We start from the raw sequence: 22,714 nt of genomic DNA on the forward strand, positions 1-22,714 counted from the left end.
ATAATAAGTAAATATATCCAGTGAAGATTGCTTCCATTCAGCCCTAATTACTCTTCCTCCAAGTATTTTAACATTTATGCCCAAATCTGCAAAATAAAGTTGGTTTGTTAAAAGAATTATTTGATACTTCTTCTATCTATACATATGATTCTTAAGCTTTCTTTACTATCTACCTTGGCTATCATTTAACTCCTGAGAGAAACTATTAATAATAGTGTTAATGAATGGAAGGTGTAACATGTGAGTCTTTTGAAATATTTCTCAAAATGACAGATTTAATTTAATTCTCAAAATGACAGATAAAAAAGTTTGCAAAGACCTGAACTGCAGGACTCAAATGACTTTTTTGAGGATACCAGTTTATCAGTAAAATTTCATTCATCAAATAATCTTCTGAGGGATTGCTAGGTATAAAAGTTCTTGTTTTCTCAGCTCCTCTGCTCTGTTCTTGACTATGGTCACTTGGTTACCTTTGAGAGCCCATACGATAAGGAAACTTTAGCTAACTGCTTCCTTTATGTCAGACCCCTGGCAAAATGCCTTTATAGTATTTTTACTCCTTACAATAGTATGCAAGTAAAGGGTTAATATCCCCATCTGACCAATCTGGAAACTGACCCAGAGAAATTTAGTTCAAGGCCACATAGCTAACCAGTGGCAGCTGCGATATGAATTCTTATCTAGGCCCAAAGCCCTCTCTTTCCATCACCATGGATTGTAATACTTAGCCCCCTCCCCACAACATTCTCCTTATTGCTTGCCTGCTTTATTAATGTTTTTGATCCTCTACTAAACACAATTTACCATATTTTCATACCTTCTTCAATTGTATAGACTCTTAGAAAACTGTACTTCGTGAGGATAAAATAATGCTATTCATAGTACTGAAACTACAAAGCTTTCAGGGATACCTACATGTAGATTATAAATGTTTCAGTATCACTGGATTCCAGTCATTAGAAAATCTTGGGCTTCCAACACTCTCCAGCTAAGTTATCTGTCCCTATGCTTTTCCACACAGTCCATATACCCTTCCTCTCCTATGGTGATGGTACTGGTTGGCTTTTGTTCTGCCAAACCTGGCAGATATAAACATTAGTCTCTATCCATTCTAATGGGCTTCATATAAATTCAAACAGAACTGATGATAAGATCCTAATGTGTAGAAGGTCACCTATGGTTTACTGCAACCAACTAAATCTAAATTGAAACCTATACATTTTATAGGCAGCTCCTATATTTGACAGGGATGGGTCATTCCTTCTCATGATGCCACTTTGGGTCCAGGACAGCATAATCCTGAACGAAGGGGATAATCACCAGAAAAATCTGAACCGTATGTAGAAGATCCAGGCGCCATTTCCATTGCTTTGGAATGAACTTTTAACTTACTTTTAACTTACACAAACAAGAAACAGTCTGAGTAAAAACACAGCAGATTCCTTGTTTTCAAATGTTATCTTTCTATACAAGTATTTCTTTAGATTACCATTTGGAGTATACAGCTGACAGTGTAACATTGTATTTAGATATCATCCTTCAACATTTAACCTATTCGTCAATCAACAGATAGAAGCTTACAATTCTACTTTGTTTCAGTGACTGGATTCCTCTTAAAAGTTATTTTAAATGTGTACTAATTTAAACGTACACTAATTTAAGTGTTACGATTTAGACAATATTTAGATTTTGCAGTGAATGATAAATAATTTATAAAAATTCAATTATTAAATTATTTAATTTTTAACATTCCAACAGTGACCATTCTTCTCTTGACATAAGAATTCACCATAGATATCTATTAGTAAGAACCTCCCTTAAAAAAAAAAAAACCTATCCTCTAGAGGTTCTGATGGCCTAAGAAGGGGAGCCACACAGACCTTGATTCCAAGCCCAGTTATTTTTGTGACTGAGGCAAGTTACATAGTTACATAACAAACTTAAGCTTAGGCTAAAGCGTCTGTCCATGTCGATAACACTATGGCATAGTGTTAACATAAACCAGTGCTAACCCAGCAACAAAAAATATCTATTTTTCTCTCTGGTCCTTCACCCTACCTGCATCAAGTAGTACAAGCAGCATATCAAAGAGCAGGTAGATGGGCCTACAGGTCCCATCCTTTACATGCCAGTCTCCAGCACAATAATCAGCACAATGTAGCTGCACAGTACATTTTTATTAAATGGATACCAGTTAAATGTAATAGGATTACTATATTTTTTCTAATAATATAACTACCAAAAAGTACAAAGCACTGTCAAATCCTCTTGTTTGTCAAGCATACCTATTGAAAACATTTTTCCATATTGAGATTCAATAAAGCGTGCGCATGTGCGCGCACACACACACACACACACACACACAATAATATGTCATCTTACCAAAGGCAAATTAAGAGACAGAAAAGACCATGAGCCTGAAGAATGAAGAAACAGTTCAATAGCTACAGTATATTGGTGACAGTATTAACAAAATTTTAAATAACATGTTCAGACATTAATAAATGTATAATTTATACCTAACATGATCTTGTACTCATTATAATGGTAATTCATCAAGACCAAGAAAGTGTTAAGTTTTTTTTTTAGCAAACATATGACTTTGAGAATAAAAAATGTTATCATGATAGTAACAGAGAGCACAGAGAATCAATCAGCAGACCAGTTTTATTTAATTGCTTCCCTATCCCTAAATACCATGGCACATCAAAGGACAAAGGTTTACAACTTTTCTTTTTTATTAAAGAAATTCTTTTTTAATGTTTATTTTTGAGAGAGAGAGAGAGAGAGAGAGAGAGAGAGAGAGAGAGAGAGAGACAGCACGCAAGCAGGGGGAGGGGCAGAGAGAGGGAGACACAGAATCCAAAGCAGGATCCAGGCTCTGAGCTGTCAGCACAGAGCCTGACATGAGGCTGAACTCACGAACCGCAAGATCACGACCTAAGCTGAAGTGGGATGCTTCACTAACCATCGTCCAGGTTTATAACTTTTCTACTGAGCTAAGCCTTATTCCATCCATCCTCTTCCAACAGAGGAAAAGTGGAGACGGGACAGCTGCTGTGCTCCTAGGGAGCTTACCTGCCGGCTTCAGTCAGATAACTTGTTGGCACAACCCCTAAAGGTTCAGGTTGGAAACAGTCCACTCATTCTTCTGCTCACTATGAACATCAATAAAAACAGCAACAACTACCACTATATGACTCTTGTTTTGTGCCAAGCACCATTCTAATATTCATTCATTCATTCATTCATTCATTCATTCATTGAAATCTCATTACAGTCCTGTGACTAAAGCACATTCTATTATTATATTCATTTTGCATGTAAAAAGACTGGGGCACTGACAGGTTAAATAACTTCCCAAGGTCACAGCAGCTAAGAGTGTTAGTACCTGAACTCAGACAATCTTACATATAGGCCATACTCTTAATCATTGCATGGTACTGCCTCTCATCCATCCACCTCCTCCCTCCCTCCCATCCACTTCCTACCCTGCAAGCACCAGTTTGGTAGTAGAAGATTGTGACACCACCTCTGCCCTCAAGGAGCTTATAGTCTCCTGGGTGAGACACACGGAGCTTATAATTATACTGCAGAGCATAAAGGATGCTGAGAGAGAAACCAGGCTCCCTAGAGATCTGGAGTCTGTGTTCTCAGCAGAACAGGACCCAGAGTGGGTTCCCTTTATCTGATACCAGTCCACACAACCCTCACCCTCACAAGTCCAGTCACTATAGTACAAAACCTCCCCTGCCTGGTATCTTCCATCATGGGTGCCATAGGTACATCGGGAGCTAGGCATGGAGAAGGCCTATAAATGTCAGGAAGCATCAAGCTTCTATAGCAATAGATAACACTCAATAATTTATCTCTCTTGAAATTTATTCTCAAACCTTTAAGTTGCTTTAATCCTAAATGAGACTGGTAGATTTTTATGACAATAAACCTAGTGGTTAAATATGGATTCCAAAGTCCTATGATCCAAGTTTAAGTGTAGACCCAACACTTAGAAGCTACATGACCTCAGGCAAGTTATTTGTTCTCTTTAAGTCTATGTTTTAGCTATAAAAAAAATGGGGATGAAAATAATACCTGTCTCATACAGAAGTTGTGAGAAAAATAGTAGAATAATCCATGGAATCACCCTGCACATTGCCTGGTATACAGTGAGCACCTAAGACATTGTTATGTTATTACAGCAACATGTCTTTGAGGAGTTGAAATCCTGTGTTGGCAATTTTCCATTTATTTTCAAAAATTAAAAAAATAAATTCTTGTGGTAAAACATTAAAATCTATTGCAGAGGGTAAGAAAAACAGACACACTGCCATAGTGCACTGGGTTACTTAGCGATATAAAGCTTGTTATTTAAGGCTCCCAATGTCTAGGAAATAGCTGATCACTTAGAAGGTTCTTTGAATCAAATCCATTTTGATATGCAGCTGTGAAAATATTAACTACATATACTGCTCCATGTTGTAGGTAAAAGAACAAGCTAGACAGCTAGACTTTCCACACTGGAGTCTTAGATCTGCCACTAAATAGTGTGGGAATGCTTAATGGGTTCCTGCCTCAGTTTCCTCATTTGTAAATGGGGATAATAAATACTTTCTTTGTGGGGTAGTTATAAAGATTAAATGAGCCTCTACCTACAAAGCAATTTAAAACCCTACCTGATACATTTTAGGTGGTCAATAAATGCCCTGGAATAAAAGACATGAATCCAGGAAATTTAATTATTCATTTTCCGCTTCAAGCCAGGAACTTGGCAGTTACCCTAGAATCCAATCTCTCCCTCTCACATCCTACACCCAGTCCATTGCCAAATTCTGTTGAGTCTTCCCCTAAATATCTCTTGCATGCAACACCCCCTCTCCACTGTCATAGTCTCTGCCCTGGTTCAGACCCTCAGCATCTCTCATTCCTGAATCACCACCCGTGCTTCCGGAAGGCTCTCCCGGCTGCTATCTGCAGCATGGATGCCTGAGTGATGGTTCTAAACCATAAAGCCATTCAGTTACTCTTCCTACTGCCTCCATTTAAGTCGATTAAAGTCCTCTCTCCTTGGAGAAGGTAATTTCCCACCCTGTGAGATGGGATACAAAGGTCTTCATGATCTGGCTTCTGACCACTTTCCAAGCCATACACTCATATCCCTTTTGCTCCTTATTTATGTTTGCTTTTCACACATGAATGTTCCCTCTTATTTCCACCACACTGGGCATGGGATTCCTGTCCTTTTGCCTGCCTGTCTTGCTCACTCCTACTCCAAGGCTCAGCTTCACTGAGAAGCTTCTCTGAGCCCATTTGAGTTGAACTGCAGTCTTACAGTGGGCTCCTGTGGCTCCCTTTACATGTGTTATGAAGGGTGATTAGTGATCTCCTCTCTCTGCAGGGAGTCACTGTACTGTTGCCACTCTGCCTCCTGTAGCTTTGCCTCCAACACTGAATGCAGTGCCTGATCCACAGAAGTCACTCAGTAAATGTTTGCTAAATGAATACATGAGTGCAAAAATGAAGCAATAAATATTCATTCCTGCTCTGCCACTGAATAGCTGCATGAGTCTGTTGTTAACAATTAGAAAAGATATTAATCATAAAATTAGCTGTTCCTTTATCCCAGTATACCCTGTGTCCGCAATGCATATAAATGTTTCCTTTTTTAGTATACATATCCTTAGATCACCTCAAAGTGGGGTTTTTTTTTGATAGGACATAATAAATATATACAAGCATACTTGTGAACATTTAAAAAAATTATTGAATAAATTAATGTTATTTCTCCTAATAGCCCTCATTATTGAAATGTACCTTATAGTTTACATGGAGAGAAAGCAAAATATCCAGGTAATGTGGCACCAGAGGCCAGAGGCAACAAGGGAAGTGTGGCCCTGAGAGCATTTGTAACTTCTAGTCCTCATGAACTCGTGGTAGCTTGGGTTATCCACTGACCACCGCCCGTGGGCCAGGACCTTGCTCGGTGCAGGGAATATAAAGAGTTCCTCTCTGCAACTTTCTCAGTCAGAGCATGGATCCAATATTGTCCCTCCCAAAGGCACTCTGTCTACCTTTGGCACGCTACCCCACTCACTGCCAGCATTAGCGGCCCATTGGGAGACGAGGAGAGTGAAGGGGAAAATCTATCAGGGAAGAGTGATGGGACAGTGTGTGTAAAGGAGATGGGTAAATGCAGTAGAAAGACACCTTCTAAACAAAATACTCAGGGAAAGTTGCTTTTTGTTTGCTTCGAGTCAGAAAAATTGGGATAAAAAGATTAAAGGTTTGTCCATCTAAATGCATTTCCTTTTAGCAAATAGGAAGATTTTTCCTTTCCTTGACACTAATGTTGCTATGGCAAGAATAAAACACACCATTATTAAAATTCAAGTAATTATAAATTCCAAAAGTTTCCTATGTTTTTTGATTGGTAGCCACTTATTCATGGTTATCAATATGCATAGCAGACCAAATGTGCAATCATGGATTTTTTAAGAACTGATGAAATGTGAATAGAATGTTAATTTTATATATGCATTCTGACTTGATTATAATACTTAGTAATATCTCATACTGTATGAGGTTATGTCATATATATATCAGGAAAAGTTCATCCTGGGCTTGTTTAAACTTCAATTACAGGGGTACCATGAATCAAATTCCTTTACAAAATAGATACTCTTCACGTTTATCTAAAGCTTTTCTATTTTGTGACTTTATGAAATTACTATTACTTTTATGTAATTAAAAGATCCTAGAGGATATTTCTACATATAAGTAAGAGCAATGAACCCCATAATAACCCACAAAGTACATAAGAGAAGCTTTTCCAATTGCTATGGGGCCTATAACGTGGAGCAAAGTAACCCAAAAGCCTTCATCAGGATCTTAGGAAAAGGTAGGAAAAAGAAACTCCAAGTAAAAACAATTCACTTTGTAGAGAATAAGTGGTATATATACTATATGACTGAAAAAGAATCTAGATTATGTCTTGAAAGTAATCTAATGTTGACTTTGTACTTTGAAAGCAGTCCCTAAAATCCTTGGACTGTGAATGTTAAGTCTCCTGAAATGCATGTATCTTTGATAGGGAATATACTGGTTTTAGTGTGTTGTGAATTAACTAGTACAATGGCAATGAAAGTGTTATCCACAGGCCACTTTCTGGATCAACTCTGTGACTGTCCTGAGAACAAAACATTTACATCTGCTTGCACATTGACATAGCGATATTGATATTTCTCCATGTTCCCTCCTGGTTGCTAAGAGATTTACGTTGGACAGACTCTGTTGTACTCATAACAAAGCACTTTGGTCCACAAAGCATTTGCTTCAGCTCAGTGAGCCCAGAAGCTCCCTTTGCCTCACCCCTTCCCTATTTTGCTTCCAAGTCAAACAGGGGCCCAGGCCCCAAGGCAGCAGGCCTGTCATCACTACAGGAAACTGCGGTGCATAAGCCTGGCTCGGCTAACAAGTCTTATACAGAGTATTAACAGCAACGATGCGATTGTATCTTTACACAAATATATGTACCTTCTTTCCTCGTGTTTCTTAGAAGCCAGCTTATCACGGTGGGAGTGGGTAAAGATGTGTGAAGAGTGGGCACTCCGTAGTGACCTCCCACAGATGAACCTAATACAGTGCAATTAGACCAGAACCTGGCAAAATATGGCAATTCCACAACTCTGTTGTGCATGACTCTGAAATATGCCTGCCAACAATTTCCTAACCTGAGTTTGTACTTTTGTGAAAATCTGTTCAAGAAGTTTATTTACAAGAATATTGAAGTAGGAAGCATCTATATTTAACATCCTGCAGCAAAGCGACTGTACCTCTCCAAACTCAATCTCATGAAGTCTGCCACATAACAAAACACAGAGAGCCTTCTTTCACAGATCCTAACTCTGAAGAAAATGGCAAAGGCACCAAAAATATTCATGATCAGCCCTGAAGAGAGGTACATGTGGTGGATGAAATCTGCATGTCATTTAGAAGGCACATGCATCACTGCTCACAGAAAATTAAGATTATCTTTCCCTTGGGAATTCTCACAAAGAGACATAAAAATGCTTTATGACCTGACTTTCATATTCAGAGCACAGAGTTTTAGTCAATTTTTATTAATTGCTATAGAGGAAAAGTGCTTCGGGCCCTCACTCCCCAGTGGGTACCTAGGAGTCACATTTAAGGGCACAGCCACTAAACACTCAGTAAGTACTCTCCGGCTGTAATGAAACACCACTGACCTAGAATATTCCTCCTATCTTCCCCCTGCCATAGAATATCAGTTGGGGATGATCAATGCCCATGCTTTAATCAGAAGCAATCAGCGGTGAAGGCTGCAGGTCCCTGCCCTGCCATGGGAATTCCTGCGTTCAGGATAATTCCTCTCACCCAGCAGAGAATAACAAACCTCTGTGATTTCAGCTTCATTTAACAAAAGAAAGTCATTTCTGGCAGCTTGTTTCCTTCGCACAACCTAACTAAAAGCACCTTAGAGAAAAAAGAGGCAAAAGGAGGGGAAGAAAGCAAAGCAGGAAATGACTTTTCTGCTACGTCTTTAAGGTCACAGATGTGCCTGAGAAATGCACACATGTGACAGTAGTTCTAGCACAAAAGCTCCTTTTCCACGAGCCTAGACCTCCAACAAGTACAAAGACCGGCTCTCTCGCCTCTCCCTCAGACCCAAGTCACCGCAGTCCATTTAACCTTGACCGGGCTGGGAAGAAACTACTTTGAACTCCCTTGCAACACCTTTCTGTGTCATGGCAACATGCCCCTGCCTGTGTCAAGTGCAGGCACACCTTCCGCATCAGCACTGCAATCACCCCCACACAGGACAGACTCTCCCCCTGCCTAGCCCATCCTCTGGCCATGGTCGGCCACTGGGTTTTATCATCCGTTCCCAATTTATACTCTACACAGCATGTAAAAATAGCCCTTAATGCTTCTAACAGACGCCAGGAGGAGATTAAAACAAAAAGAATCCAGGCAAGATTTATGCTCTGGCGTATACAACTACCTTTTTCTTCCGATCCCGGGACCGTTTGCGGTGTTTCCTTTTCTTCTCAGTCTCCTCTTCAGCATTGATTTCTAAATCCCTGTTTTTCTTTAATTGTGAGGCTGCATGAGCCATAATGCATTGAAAAAGCTCTTCTCAAGCACGCAGGGCTTCCTTGTATAAGGTGATATCCTCAGGCACCTTTAACCAGGCTTACAGTAGCATTCCAATCACTGGAGAGAAACCTTTGACCAGAAGCAGGAAGACATTCAAAATGCAGAGATGCTGTCGAAGCTGAAGCTTTTAAAAACCCAAAAGACGGCTTCCAGACTTCATCCTACACCTTCCTCTACCTGAACCTTTACACGAGAGTGCAGCCATCGTAATGCATTTATCGTAGTGAAAAAGACAGCTGGGACAGAGGAAGCTGTATTATGGCTGTATCCCCTGCCACCAGCTGGAAGTGTCTAAGTGATTCCTCGGAAGGGGGAATGCTGCAAAGGATGGTTCTCTGAAGGGAAAAAATCCAGAGTCACCACACATGCAGGAGCGAAAATCCAGCACTAATTCGGAAAACCTATTTTAGAATCCTTTGGAAAAAAGACAGGGCTGCAATTTATACATCACCACTAGTTCGGCACAGAGCATAATTTAACCCGTAATAGAATGGAGCTGTTCCTCCTTTAGTTTAACTGCTGCTGGTGACAAAATATATAAAATAAGATTTCACAAAATACACTAAATTTTGCTGAGGAGACCCTGACTGAATTACAGGGAAAACAATGCAGGCATTGCTGGCCTCAACAGTGCATCCTTTATGCTGCACTATCAGCCTAAATGCATTTTGTGGGAGAGGACTACAGAGGGGCCTGTTGTCTTTTAAAAACAACATGCTGATTACAACACATCATACAGAAAGACGTGAGCATGTTGGTGTATGGAACAGACGCCTGATTCACAGGAGTTCCCCAGGACTCTCCTCTCATGTGGTCCACAGGTCAGAGGATGGGTGCAGCACTCAGGGCTGTGGAGACACTGAAATGCAGCCCTGGCTTTCATGTCAGGGTTTGCTTCCATCACCTTACTATTTTTGCCACCTGAGTCCTCAATGACTGCAGCCTCTGAATATTCATGATGTGAAGCGGAGCGGCGGCAGTGGGGTGGCTGGGTGGCTTCTGCCAAGAGGCACACACTGGAAGAAACATACTAAGTCAGGAGCCGTTTAGACACACGTGGTATTCACACAGCATTAGCAAGACATGGCTAAATGGTAGACCGGACCTAAAACACTCGGGCTCTGGTAAGAAACCCTAAATTCACTAGGAAAAGGAGCAGAAAAAAAATTTTTTTTAAAAATGATGCTCTGTTGAAAAGACTTTGTATGTGTGCTTCCTATACTGTAAGTCCATGTGCTTCTCCCAATACAAAAAAATCTGTAACTTTGGAGATGGGTGCACTTGGCTTTGCAGGAGTGACGGCTAACGTGTGCGAAGGCTGAAGCAAGAAGTCCGAACGTGCCACGTGAAGAGCTGCTTGGGTTCTCTGGGGCTGTGGTTTATGTGCTTCATAAAGAACCCCCAGTGGGAGCTCCTGAAAACATCCATCCACTACATTTCTGATTCGGACATCACAGATCTTCTTCCCTGTCTCCTTGTAGGGGGCTTTACCCTCTGCCGGGCAGTGACAGGCAGTGAGAAGGGAAGATGCTGGGCCCATGGATTTCCAGTCCTGCTGCCAGTGGATGGCACACTCCTCTGGGGCCTCACCGTGAACCACCTGAAAACCAGGCGGGTCAAACTGTTCCCAAGGGGCTACTGCGTGCACTGATGTTCATGGGCTGCTTCCCCAAAGAAATCATCTTCAGCAAGAGAGAGTCCTGGAAACGTTCTCCATTGCCTACCAAACCATCATCTCGCAAGAGGGAGGAGAAAAGGAAGGAAGGGAAGTAAAGGTGACTCAGATCCAAAAGCAATAAGCCATATCTGGATCTTAGTAATAAAAATAAGTGTTTTTCTACCAGAAGAATTTTTTTTTTTATTGTCATAGGAATAGGTGGAGTGGAGAAAAGAAGGAAAATTAAAACTTTTTTATAGTCTCCCTTTTATAAATTACCTTGCACTTTTGAGGAACATTCATATAATTTCCTTTCCTTATTTTCAGCAAGTTGAAGGACCAGCCAGCTAAAGAACTGGCTGGTTTCCCACTGGCTCCTGGGCCTTTTTTTCTTTCTTTGTAGACACTAATGAAACTTTAAAATATAAGTATCCTTGATCAGAGTAACCTCTTTGTCTGAGGCTGGCAAACCTATACTTCCCCATTGATCTCTATCAGCCAAAGCATATTGGAAATTAGGAAAACGAACATTCACAGGTATTTCTCAAAACATTTTCTCTAGAATAATAGTTTGTTTTCCCCAAATTATCCCAAAGTTGAGTCCATCACAATCTTTATGTCAACAAAATATAAAGTTTTTGTTATGTTTGATTTTGGAGTATTTCAGTAAGTGGTGGATCCATCAAAAATAAATTCTAAGGCTTGCTTGTTTAGATTTCTAATCTCACAGAAAATGTGGGGTTTTGTCCTCCATTTCTAAATCAGAAGAACTTTTGGGGCACCTGGTGGCTCAGCTGATTAACCGTCTGACTTTGGCTCAGGTCATGATCTCACTGCTCATGAGTTCGAGCCCTGCATTGGGCTCCGGGCTCTGTGCAGACAGCTCAGAGCCTGGAGCCTGCTTCGGATTCTGTGTTTCCCTCTCTTCTCTTCCCCTGCTCATGCTCTGTGTCTCTGCCTCTCAAAAATAAATAAATATTTTTAAAATAAATAAATAAACCAGAACTTTTAACAGCAATGCTGCCAAGGAAGCAGCCCTGAGGGTCTGAGATTTTGATGGTTATACTACTAAAGTCTTAGTTCCTTTCTCCCTATCCAGCCTATGCCCTGACAGGTAACTCCCTAGCTTCTTGTGTACTTACTCTCAATACAAAGGCATTTACCCAGGATAGCCACAAATACTAGTTTTTTTCCTCTCAAAGTGAACTGACAGTTCTGTCGGTAATTCTAGAAAGCAAGCCCTTATAAGAGCTAAAAACATGGAAAGAACTTTTAAAAACTTTATTCTCTGAAGATTCATAAAACTTTTCCACTTAAGTCTGAATAGGTTGCTCTCTTCTGCAAGGTTACAGAATTAGTACAAATCCCCAAAGTAGAAGGATGGTGCAGCTGGTACGAGAGTGTATCTCTGAGCAGAGAGGCAGCTCTCCGACAGCAAGAAGGAAATACAGGAATAGTATTACAGCAAGCCCCCCATCTGAAACAATGATGCAAGTTTCAGCCGGTTTAATTATCACCTGCATATAGGTTAACTTTTCCAGTCCTGCTTCCTGACATTGGCCACGGGGGTGTACTGGACAGGATGGGGATGGCTTGGGCATGGAATATCAAAGCTGTTGAAAGTTAAAGAAAAACTATTCTTAAGCCACTCCTCTCCAGGGAAGGCGGGAGGGGAATCTGTTCTAGTTTTAGAAAAGTCCCAGGTATAGGGATTCCTAAAGCATCCTTTCTACAATAAAGTAAAAGACTGATCTTCCAAACTTGTTAGCTACAGAAATCCTTCTTTGAAGAAAGCCTATGGGAAAGGCAATTACAACAAACATAACAGTGGAGCCACTTGGCTGAACTGAAAGAATGGTATCTGGGAGCCCAGCCCTACTGCCTACCCTTCCTGCAGAAGGCAGCCTGGGTAAGCAAATTTGAAAGCCAGCCAACTGAAGCAAGAAGGAGTCCTGGTCTTTTCCTTTCCTGAACCTTGGTTACCAGAACTTATGTTGAAAAGCAACTCTGGTTAAAACTTTCCTTATGATTTTGTCCAAAATAATTCCTGATTTCTTACCAAAAATGACAAATTTCATTTACAGTACTTCCTATCTGTGCGTAATGCACATAAAACTAGTACAAAAAAAGTAAAAATCCCGTTTTAGCTGGATTTCTGGTGGCTGGAGTAATATTTGTACCTTGAGTGATTTCTAATCCAGGAATCACAAGCTGGTGACTAAATATCCCACTGAAACAAAACCAAGTCAACTCATTAAGATGTTTTACAGACTTTAGATGCCAGTGAGGGAATTTTTTCTTCACAGTTGGGGTATACACCTTGCCAGGATTTTGAGATAAATTTTGACTATTACTTCAGCCAATTAATAACTTGATCCCTCTGAGGTGTCATTCTATATTGTGTCTCCACATTGTTGAACTGGGTTGGCACACAAACAACGTGTGTGTGATTTCTATGAGGAGGATACTATCTCTTGGTCGTTTTGAAGTTACAGTAACTGTGCATTTTGAAAAAATATTACATAGTAATGTAGAGAAGTGGAGGATTAGAGTATACAGAAAAATGGAGGATGGGAAACCAAAAGAAAGAAAGAAAAGAAAAAGAAGAAAAGAAAAGAAATGGGAAAAGAAAAGAAAAGAAAAGAAAAGAAAAAAGAAAAAAATAGTTCCCATCTGCTGGGGAGGCTGTACCTTCCCAACGCTACCCTCTGCTCTCGGTAATGAGCAACGTGTGTATTTTGATGGAAGGAAAACTATTTCATATTGCACCCACTTCAGCTTCCTCGGGAACAGAGCAGCCTCACCGTGAGAGTCACAATATTTTTCCTTCACAAAGAAAAATGGATCCATCATCATTTCATTAACTTTGGCATCCTAGATAAAGATGATGTCAAGAGACCTTGAGCAGGTTCTGAACAACGTGGGGAACAAGAAAGAAAACAAGCACTAAACCTGTCAATGGTTGTAAATGACAAAAAAGCACCCTGGGAAATACTCAACTCATCGTCATGTATTCTTCATTTTCAGATGAGACACATGAAATGCTAAAAAAAAAAAAAAAAAAAAAAAAAAAAAAGTTGGACAATACTGAAAGATTGGAGGTCCTTCCCACACCATTGTAGGGGTGGCACCTTCGGATAAATGAGCGCTGGCTTTGGGCCCATCTCTCTTACTGCTCAGTCTGACCTCTGTCCCTGGAGAAGACTGTCTGTCCAACTAACTGGCCTGACCTCAGTGCTAGAGAGCCAGCTGGCCCCAAGCTGCCGGCTGCTTCTGTCACCTCACAGGTGCAGCAAGGACAGGCACATGGGGACGGCTTCCCCAAGGTCTCTCTATCACAGCCACACTGGCCAACAGCAGGGATCCCTCATGCTCCAGGGAAGACCCCCCACAGGGACATCCCTGTTTTCCATCTGACCCAAAGGAGTAGACGGGTAGTGCCTGGCAGAGCACTGTGTTGGAAGCCAGCACCAAGAAGGGTGGGTGAATGAAATGTATTGCACAAGCCACTTCCTCTCTGGGCCCCTGTTCTTACAGAAGGAGGTAGCTTGGACCAAAGAACTTTGAAGCCATCATCTCATGAATCCAAAATGCTACGATCTGAAGTGATAAAAGGTTGTGGGTGTTTGGAAATAAATATACCTTTCCTATAATCTTCCTTTAAGGAGAGTTCGTAATCTATCTGGCCAATACAGTAGCCACCAGCCATATTTGGCTATTGGGCACTGAAATGTGACTAGTGTGTTTAGAATTTAAATTTTAAACTTAAAGACATATTCAATTCAGGGGTGCCTGGGTGGCTCAGTCAGTTAAGCGTCCAACTTCGAGTCAGGTTATGATCTCACGGTCCGCGGGTTCGAGCCCTATGCTGGGCTCTGTGCTGACAGCTCAGAGCCTGGAGCCTGCTTCGGACTCTGCCCCTCCCCTGCTCGTACTCTGTCTCTGTCTCTTTGTGTCTCTGTCTCTCTCAAAAATAAATAAACATTAAAAAAAACATATTCGATTCAAATACTGGAACACATTTAAGTGTGTCTAAAACAACCTGGATTTGGGAATCTACTTTTTCAACTTTAAACTTTATTTGAAAAATACAGATCAAGTATTTCCAGTAATTTAGCATCCAAATTAAGACATAAAATAAATGGATTTCAAGAAAAAAGCAATATAAAATACTTTAGTAATAACTTTATATATTAAGTCATGTTGAAATGAGACTATTTTAGATATGTTCAGTTAAATAAAACATATTAAAATAAATTTAACTTTTTAAAAAGGTCTTGAAATGTGGCTGTTAGAAATTTGAAAATATATGTGTGGCTCACACTATAGTGATAGTCTATATGAAGAGTGTATATTAACAAAAAGAGGGCCTTATTTGCCAGAAATTATCTTCCCAAAGACAGATATTTCTCCAAAAAAGCATTAGAACACACTCAGCACTCAGTCATGCTTTCTGTTTGAAAAGGCGAGGCACACAAAGGTAGTATGTTCTCAGGCATTTGTGCTGAAAGAACCATTCAGGTGCTCATGGACTCGCCCATTCACCCTGCTGGTCATTGTGGTTAGCACCTGGGACATACAGATGACTGGAACTTGGTTCCTGCCCTCAAGCAATGGATGGGAGAGAGAGACAAGTCAACCAGCAATTACAGCGCACGTTCAGATGCTGTGGAAGCAGAGCGGGGCATAGCGAAGAGATCACCCAGAAGAGTGCTACTCAGTCAGGAATGAAGTCCCTCTTTATCAGCCACAGAGCTCACAGTTTCACAATTTGACCCCGCACAGTCCAGTCACTTAGCCAACTGCTCACGCACTGTGGATTTCCCTTTATGGTCCAGGTGTTGTTATAGGCACTGGCGATGCCAGTGGTGAGTAAGACAGAAGAGGCCCCGTGCCTTGCAGCTTCCATTCTTGTCAGTGTGGGATGGGGGGGGGGGGGGCGGGGGGGGGGGAGTAAGCAAACAGATACAGGAAGAAGATAGCTTCGGGGAGTTCCAAGTGTTGTGAAGGAAATAAAGCTTCGTGACCAAATTGAAAGTGACTGGGTAGGAACAACTGTTCACGGACTCCGCCTCTTTCCATTTTTGATTCTCCAGGAAAAATAAATGAAGATGGTGAGGAGACAATTGAGTTGAGTCTTCCACTCCATTAGGGTAGGGATTCCCTCACATGGCCTAAACTAGGCCACTGATTACAGTGGCGGATGGTGAATGTAAATGTTTTCTCAAGTAATGTGCTCGCTTCAAAGATAGCTATTACTAAAGATAAACAATAGATGCTTTTGTATCACTTCTCTCCTGAACTATGTGGATACTTATAGCTTCCATCACCTTTTCTTAATTGACAGTTTAATAACTATTCCAATAGCATGGATGTCATATGTCTACTAAGTAATAGAATAAATTTTCCTATGGATCTTGTGGAGATAAATCTCATTGTTTCATAGGAAACATAACATATTTTATGAGAGGATATTCTTTGGATATTTCACTAAACTCTTGTTATTTAATGTTTATACAATAATCATATTTGAAGTGGCCCAATGCAAAGACAGTGCAAACAAGCAGGGTCAAACAGCTCTTACCCCAACCTCGCTACATATGGCTATGAGACCTTAGAGAAGTCCCTTATCCTTCCTCAGTCTTTACTCCCGTATCTGCAAAAGGAAAGGAACTCTAAAGTCTTTCTCCCAGAATACACACTCTGTGATGCCAAAATACAATTATAGGAAGGACAATGATTGACTTATGTGCTCTTCTTCTGTTGGTATATTCTGGTCAAGATATAAGGAAAGTAAGTCCACTTTTAAAACATTTCTTTTAAGGGGTGCTGGGTGGCTCAGTCAGTTGAGTGTCCAACTTAGGCTCAGGTCATGATCTCATGGCTCATGGGGTCCAACCCCACGTTGGGCTCTGTGCTGACATTTCAGAGCCTGGAGCCTGCTTCAGATTCTGGGTCTCTTTCTCTCTCTGCCCCTCCCTCACTTGCGCTCTGTCTCTCTCTGTCTCTCAAAAATAAATAAAACGTAAAAAAAAAATTTTTTTAATATTTCTTTTAAGAGGAAACTGAAAGTCAAAGGTATGAAGGAGATAGGATTTAAAAATTCAGGAATCTGCTGGCCTACTCTGTGATCATTTGCTAACACTGTATATGAGGGATAGAGTGGTGCATAAGAAAGTAAAGGTTCTTGTGGTGCCTGGGTGACTCAGTCAGTTACGTGTCTGACTCTCGGTTTTGGCTCAGGTCATGATCTCACAGTTTGTGGGTTCGAGCCCTGCATCTGGCTCTCCCCTGCCAGCCTGAAGCCTGCTTGGGATTCTCTCCCTCCCCCCTCTCTCTGTCCCTTCCTGCCACCCACACTCTCTGTCAAAATAAATAAATAAATAAAATTTTTTTTTAAAGACAGCAAATGTTCTTATTTTTAGAAATTTTTTAGTTCACTCATGAGGTCATCTATAGTGACCAAGGATAGTATAATAATGACGACTGAGCACTGTGCCAGAGACATTGGAAAGGAAATCAGCCAGATATTCACACTATAACTCAGGTAATAATTCACCGTACTTTAGACCATATCAATCATGCAGAGATTTCCATCTGACAAAAAAGAAAAAAGTCTATTTTCTCAGATTTGACACTGACTTACTGCTCTAGAAAAGAGCTATATGCAAAGTTTATAGCCCTTTCCTCATGTAAAATGGAAATAATGGTATCTGCTTATTGCTAGTATGTTTTGATCGCTAATGTTTATGAAACAATATGATCACAGAAGACAAAAACAGTACATGTAATCACAAGGCATTCCACAGGGTCTCCAAGTGTATTTAGGATCTGCCTCTTCCTACTTTACTATGGTAAGTCTTGGTAGGCTTTCTCTCTTACATTGCTTCACAAGGCCAATTATAAATTAGACAAATTAAACTTTCTGTTGTATGTTCCATAACCTTGTACCTTTTTACCTGCTCTTCTATTATATCATGTTAGGATATAATCACAAGGGTTAGTAACATTTGAAAAAAAGCCAAACAAACAGAAGTAGATTCATAAATACAGAGAACTCGTGGTTGCCAGAGGGGAGAAGTGTGTGGGGATGGGCAAAACAGGCGAAGGGGTTAAGAGGTGAAAACTTCCAGCTATAAGATAAACAAGTCATGGGGAAGAAAAGTACATCATAGGAACTATAATCAGTTATATCACAATAACTTTGTATTGTAACAGGTAGTAACTAGACTTATCATGAGCACTTTGTGAAGTATTTATAGTGTATCCTTGAACAACATGGGGGTTAGGGGCACCAACTCTCTGCACAGTTGACTTCTGACTCCCTAAAAACTTAATTGCTAATAGCCTACTATTGACTAGAAGTCTTACCAATAACATAAACAGTTGATTAACACATATTTTGTATATGTATTATATATACTATCTAACAATGAAGTAAGCTAGAGAAAAGAAAGTGTTATAATGAAGAAGAAAAATACATTTACAGTATTGAACTGTATTTCTTTAAAACAAGTATGTGTTGAGCGGATCGATGCAGCTCAAATCCATGCTGCTCAAGGGTCAGGTGTAACGGTTGAATCACTATGTTGCAGGCCGGAAACTAATAGAATATTGTCGTGTCAACTGCACTTCAATTTTTAAGGAATAAAGTTTGACTATTCAAAATATTCTGTTTGGCATATAAGGTTATATGTCTGGAAAAAATAAGTTATGACACCCTTTAAAAAAAGATAAGAATTGAAAATAATTTTCTTATTCTTTTCCAATTTTTCTTTTTTAAAAAAGGGTGGGGTAGAGGGTGTATCTTTCCAAATACTATGAAGTGTGGCTTGATTCAGGCAGATTTCATCCTATTCATTTTTTTGTATTTTCTAAGGCAAGGGTCAGCAAACATTTTTGTTAAAGGCCAGATAGTAAGTATTTTGGGCTCTGTAGGCCAGATAGTCTCTGTTGTAGTTACTCAACTTTGTCGCTGCAATGCAAAAAGCAGCCAGAGACCACATATATACCAGTGAATGTGGCTAGGATCCAATAAAACTTTATTTATGGATACTGCAATTGGAATTTCACATAATTTTCACGTGTCATCAAGTATTATTCTTCTTTTGATTTGTTTTCAACCATTTAAAAATGTAAATACCATTAGCTTGTAGGCAATTCAAAAACAAGGTCGGATTTGGCCCAAGGTCCACAGTTTGCTGACCCCTCTTCCAAGGCATCATATCGCTTGCGACATACTGTTCTGAGGGTTTCTGAAAAATAGAGTGAATGAACACTAGTGTCCAAAACGGATGCTTGGAATGTTTATGTGTATACACATGTATATACATATATAGTGTGACTGTGTATATATTTGCAAAAGAATCTACCCTTTGTATTTGAACATAGTAACTGTCATTTGAGTCATGGAAAGACATTACTATGGGTGTTTTTTACCTCATGTACAGACAAGTCAAAGTTCTTTATTAACTCACTCATTGAAATATATTTGTTGGACACTTCCCTTATGAAGTAGCATGATCCGACACATGTATTTATGACACCCAAACTCAACAAGTGTTCGGTAGTATGAGGAAGAGAGCAATTTGAAGTAGAACAACTGATCCCACACATAGTTCTATTTGAGGAGCATTTGCCCTGGAGTGAGCCTTCAACAGGACCCAAACCACGATATTCTCTATGCAATACACTGGCCATGTGGTTCACTTCTGCATTCTATTTCTTCCCCTACAAAGTTCCAATGTTTTATTTGTAATTTACTATCATATTCTAAATATTTCCTGTTAAGTGACTTCAAATCCTTTGTAGAGCAAAGCACTGGAATAAACAAATATTTACGGAGTATCTCCTGTATTTCTAATACTCTACTAAAACTAATAGAAAATGAAAGAGAACATGCATAACCTTGTGTTTTAATATCAGAATCATGATTACAGACTTACATGCTTCTTTTCGGCATTATTTCATTACAAGAACTAAACTTGGACTTTTGTCAATAGTAAATGAATGGTACGATTTTCAAACAACTAGCTGCCAAGATGTGGACGCAATGGAAGAATGCGCTTAGAGCTATGATCTCCAAGGACCTCTATCTGCTCTGATGGAGAGTGGATTGTCCTTTAAGAAACATAAGATAGGTTTATTCCTCTTCTTCTGTCTCCAACCTCCTCCCTCACCCCAACACATACACTCTACCGTTAATCAGAGAAAGGGAAAGGCCAGATGGTTTGGGGGATTAGCAATGAGGAAAGGCCCAAGTTTCACCTCACGGTTGTTATTAAATTCTAGTGTGGATTGGCAGGGATACAAAACTCAGACCATCTGAGAGCTCTTGGGGAGTGTTGGTCCATTTCCTAATGAGCAGGTGTTGACATGGAAAAAGCTGCCTATACAACAGTGCTGCAGGCACGGAGCCGCTACAGATCCGGAGATGTGGAGAATCTTCCTCAGTGTTTCCTCCCACCTGAGAAACCATGCATTCAATTCTACACACCCAGACGTGTTCTGTACCTTCCTGCAGCATACCCAATAAAATATATCAATAAAATATTCGATCCATGGTCTATCCTGCAGAGGTGGTGATTTCACAACACTTTGCCTTACTTTAAAAATTCTCTCCAGCATCTACTTAATTTAAATCTAATTTAATTTGGGTCCCACAAAATTTCAATAACCCCTTGTAGACATGCTTGTGCATACAGATTGCACACTGCATTAACTATTTCCTGGATGGAAATTGGCCTCAATAGTCCAGTCAATGAAAACAAAATATACACCAAAATCTTCAATATGGAGATTTTTTTTCACAGACATGATACTAAAATCTAGTAACATTTAGCTGAAGTCTATATTCCATAAGTGGTGATAGTAGGGTTTACTAAATAGAAATACCACTTTACCACAGACATGTAATGTGTTTTACCATGTCAGGGAGCTGATCAGTTAGACTGGAAAGAAAAGCACAGAATTATGGCAAGTAGTTTAACACAGATCCAATATATATGCCATTTTCAACTATGATTTTCCAGCCAACTGATTCTTTTAAAGACTCAGGAAGCCATGAATATTTGACTTATAAGAAAGGAATAAGAATGCTGATTCTGCTTCCAACCAAAATGTCTGTAAGTCATTTTAATAACGGTGATGTTTTCAAATAAAAACATGATGCTTATAAGAAAAGAATTTCCCCCATCTTTATGAGTTCTTGTGAATGTTAACAGCAAAAGCAAAAATCCTAAGGAAACTACTATATTTCATGATGCCATGTTCTACTAGGATGATAATAAAATCCGTCTTTTGTATAAGTAGATCATCTCAAGCTTTAGGTAACTCTAGAGATTTTATAAAGCTCCATAGATCTTATTACATAGAGTGTAGCAATTTAAAAATGCAAATAATTCTGTAAGTTGTGGCTGTGTAAGGCTTTTAAAAATCATTTTTATTTATTTTTCATGTCTTCAACATATATGCCAAAAATTTTAAATCGTGGATTAAAAACAGGAAAATCATATTGCATTACCTTATACCTGTTAGAATGGCTATTCAAAAAGACAAGAAATAGCAAGTGTTGGCGAGGATGTGGAAGAAAAAGGAATCCTTGTGCATCGTTGGTGGGAATGTAAATTGGTGCAGTAAAAACAGTATGGAGGTTCCTCAAAAAATTAAAAATAGAATTACCATATGATCCAAGGATTCCACTACTGGATATTTACCCAAAGAAAACTAAAACACTAATTCAAAAAGGTATGCACACCCCTATATTTACTACAGCATTATTTATAATTGCCAAAATAAGGAAGCAACCTACGTGCCCACTGGGAGATGAACAGATAAAGAAGATGTGATATATGTATGTATGTGTATGTACACACACATACACACACACACACACACACACACACAGTGAAATATTAGTCATAAACAAGAATAAGACCTTGGCATTTGTGACAACATGGATGGACCTAGAGGGTATTATGGTAAGTGAGATAAATCAGACAAAGGCACATGCTATAATTTCATTTATATGTGGAATCTTAAAAAAAACAGCAAATGAGCAAACAAACAATAGCAAATATAGACCCATAAGTACAGAGAACAGGTGGTTGTCAGAGGGAAGAGGGGCAGGAGTTGATGGGTAAAACAGATAAAGGGGATTAAGAATACACTTGACAACAACAGCAAAACAACAAACAACAAACACTGAAAACAGAATTACCAAATGAGTCAGCAATTCCATTTCTGGGTATGTATCTGAAGGAAACAAAATCACTATCTTGAAAAGGTATCTACGCCCCATGTTTTATTTACAATAGTAAAACCTGGAAACAGTCTAAGTGTCTATGGACAAACAAGTGAATAAAAAAAAAATCTTACACACACAACTACCCACCTACACACACCCCCCACATGCACACACATACAGAGGAATATTAGTCAGCCACAATAAGGAAGATAATTCTGCCATTTGTGACAGCATGAATGGACCTTGAGGGCATTATGCTAAGTGAAATGAGTCAGACAGAGAAAGACAAATACTGTATGATCTTACTTATGTATACAATCTAAAAACACTAAACTCATAGATACAAAGAGGGGGTGGGTAAAGGTGGTCAAAAGGTACAAACTTCCAGTTATAAGATAAATAAGTTCTGGGAATATAATGTATGGCATGGTGAGTCAAGTTAACAGTAGTGTATCATATATTTGAAACTTGCTAAGAAGGTAGACCTTAAAAGTTCTCAACACAAGAAAAAAGTTTGTAGGTGATGGATGTTCAATAAACTTACGGTAGTAATTATTTTGTAATATATACATTTATCCGATCATCATGTTGTGCACCTAGAACTACTACAATGCTGTCAATTCTATCTTAAGTAAAAC

At 39.5% G+C, this 22,714-nt stretch overlaps 1 protein-coding gene across 29 annotated transcripts in view; it reads right to left on the reverse strand.

The window, feature by feature from the left end:
• ANK3 (ankyrin 3) overlaps nt 1–22,714 on the reverse strand; it is a 679,089-nt gene that overhangs the window by 325,012 nt on the left and 331,363 nt on the right. For 3 of the 29 annotated variants that reach the window (XM_053910298.1, XM_053910299.1, XM_019444233.2), the window contains exon 1: nt 9,020–10,196. The exons of 23 other annotated variants lie outside the window; for them this stretch is intronic. In XM_053910298.1, the coding sequence (XP_053766273.1) occupies nt 9,020–9,133 (114 nt within the window). In that variant the 5' untranslated portion in view covers nt 9,134–10,196. Of the gene's footprint in view, nt 1–9,019; nt 10,197–22,714 lie in introns of those variants that run through there. 3 more of the 29 variants (XM_053910300.1, XM_053910301.1, XM_053910326.1) reach the window with 3 other exon arrangements.

Source organism: Panthera pardus, unplaced genomic scaffold, assembly GCF_024362965.1.
Source record: "Panthera pardus isolate Hobbes unplaced genomic scaffold, ASM2436296v1 HiC_scaffold_22, whole genome shotgun sequence".
In the NCBI taxonomy this organism is placed as follows: Eukaryota; Metazoa; Chordata; class Mammalia; order Carnivora; family Felidae; genus Panthera; species Panthera pardus.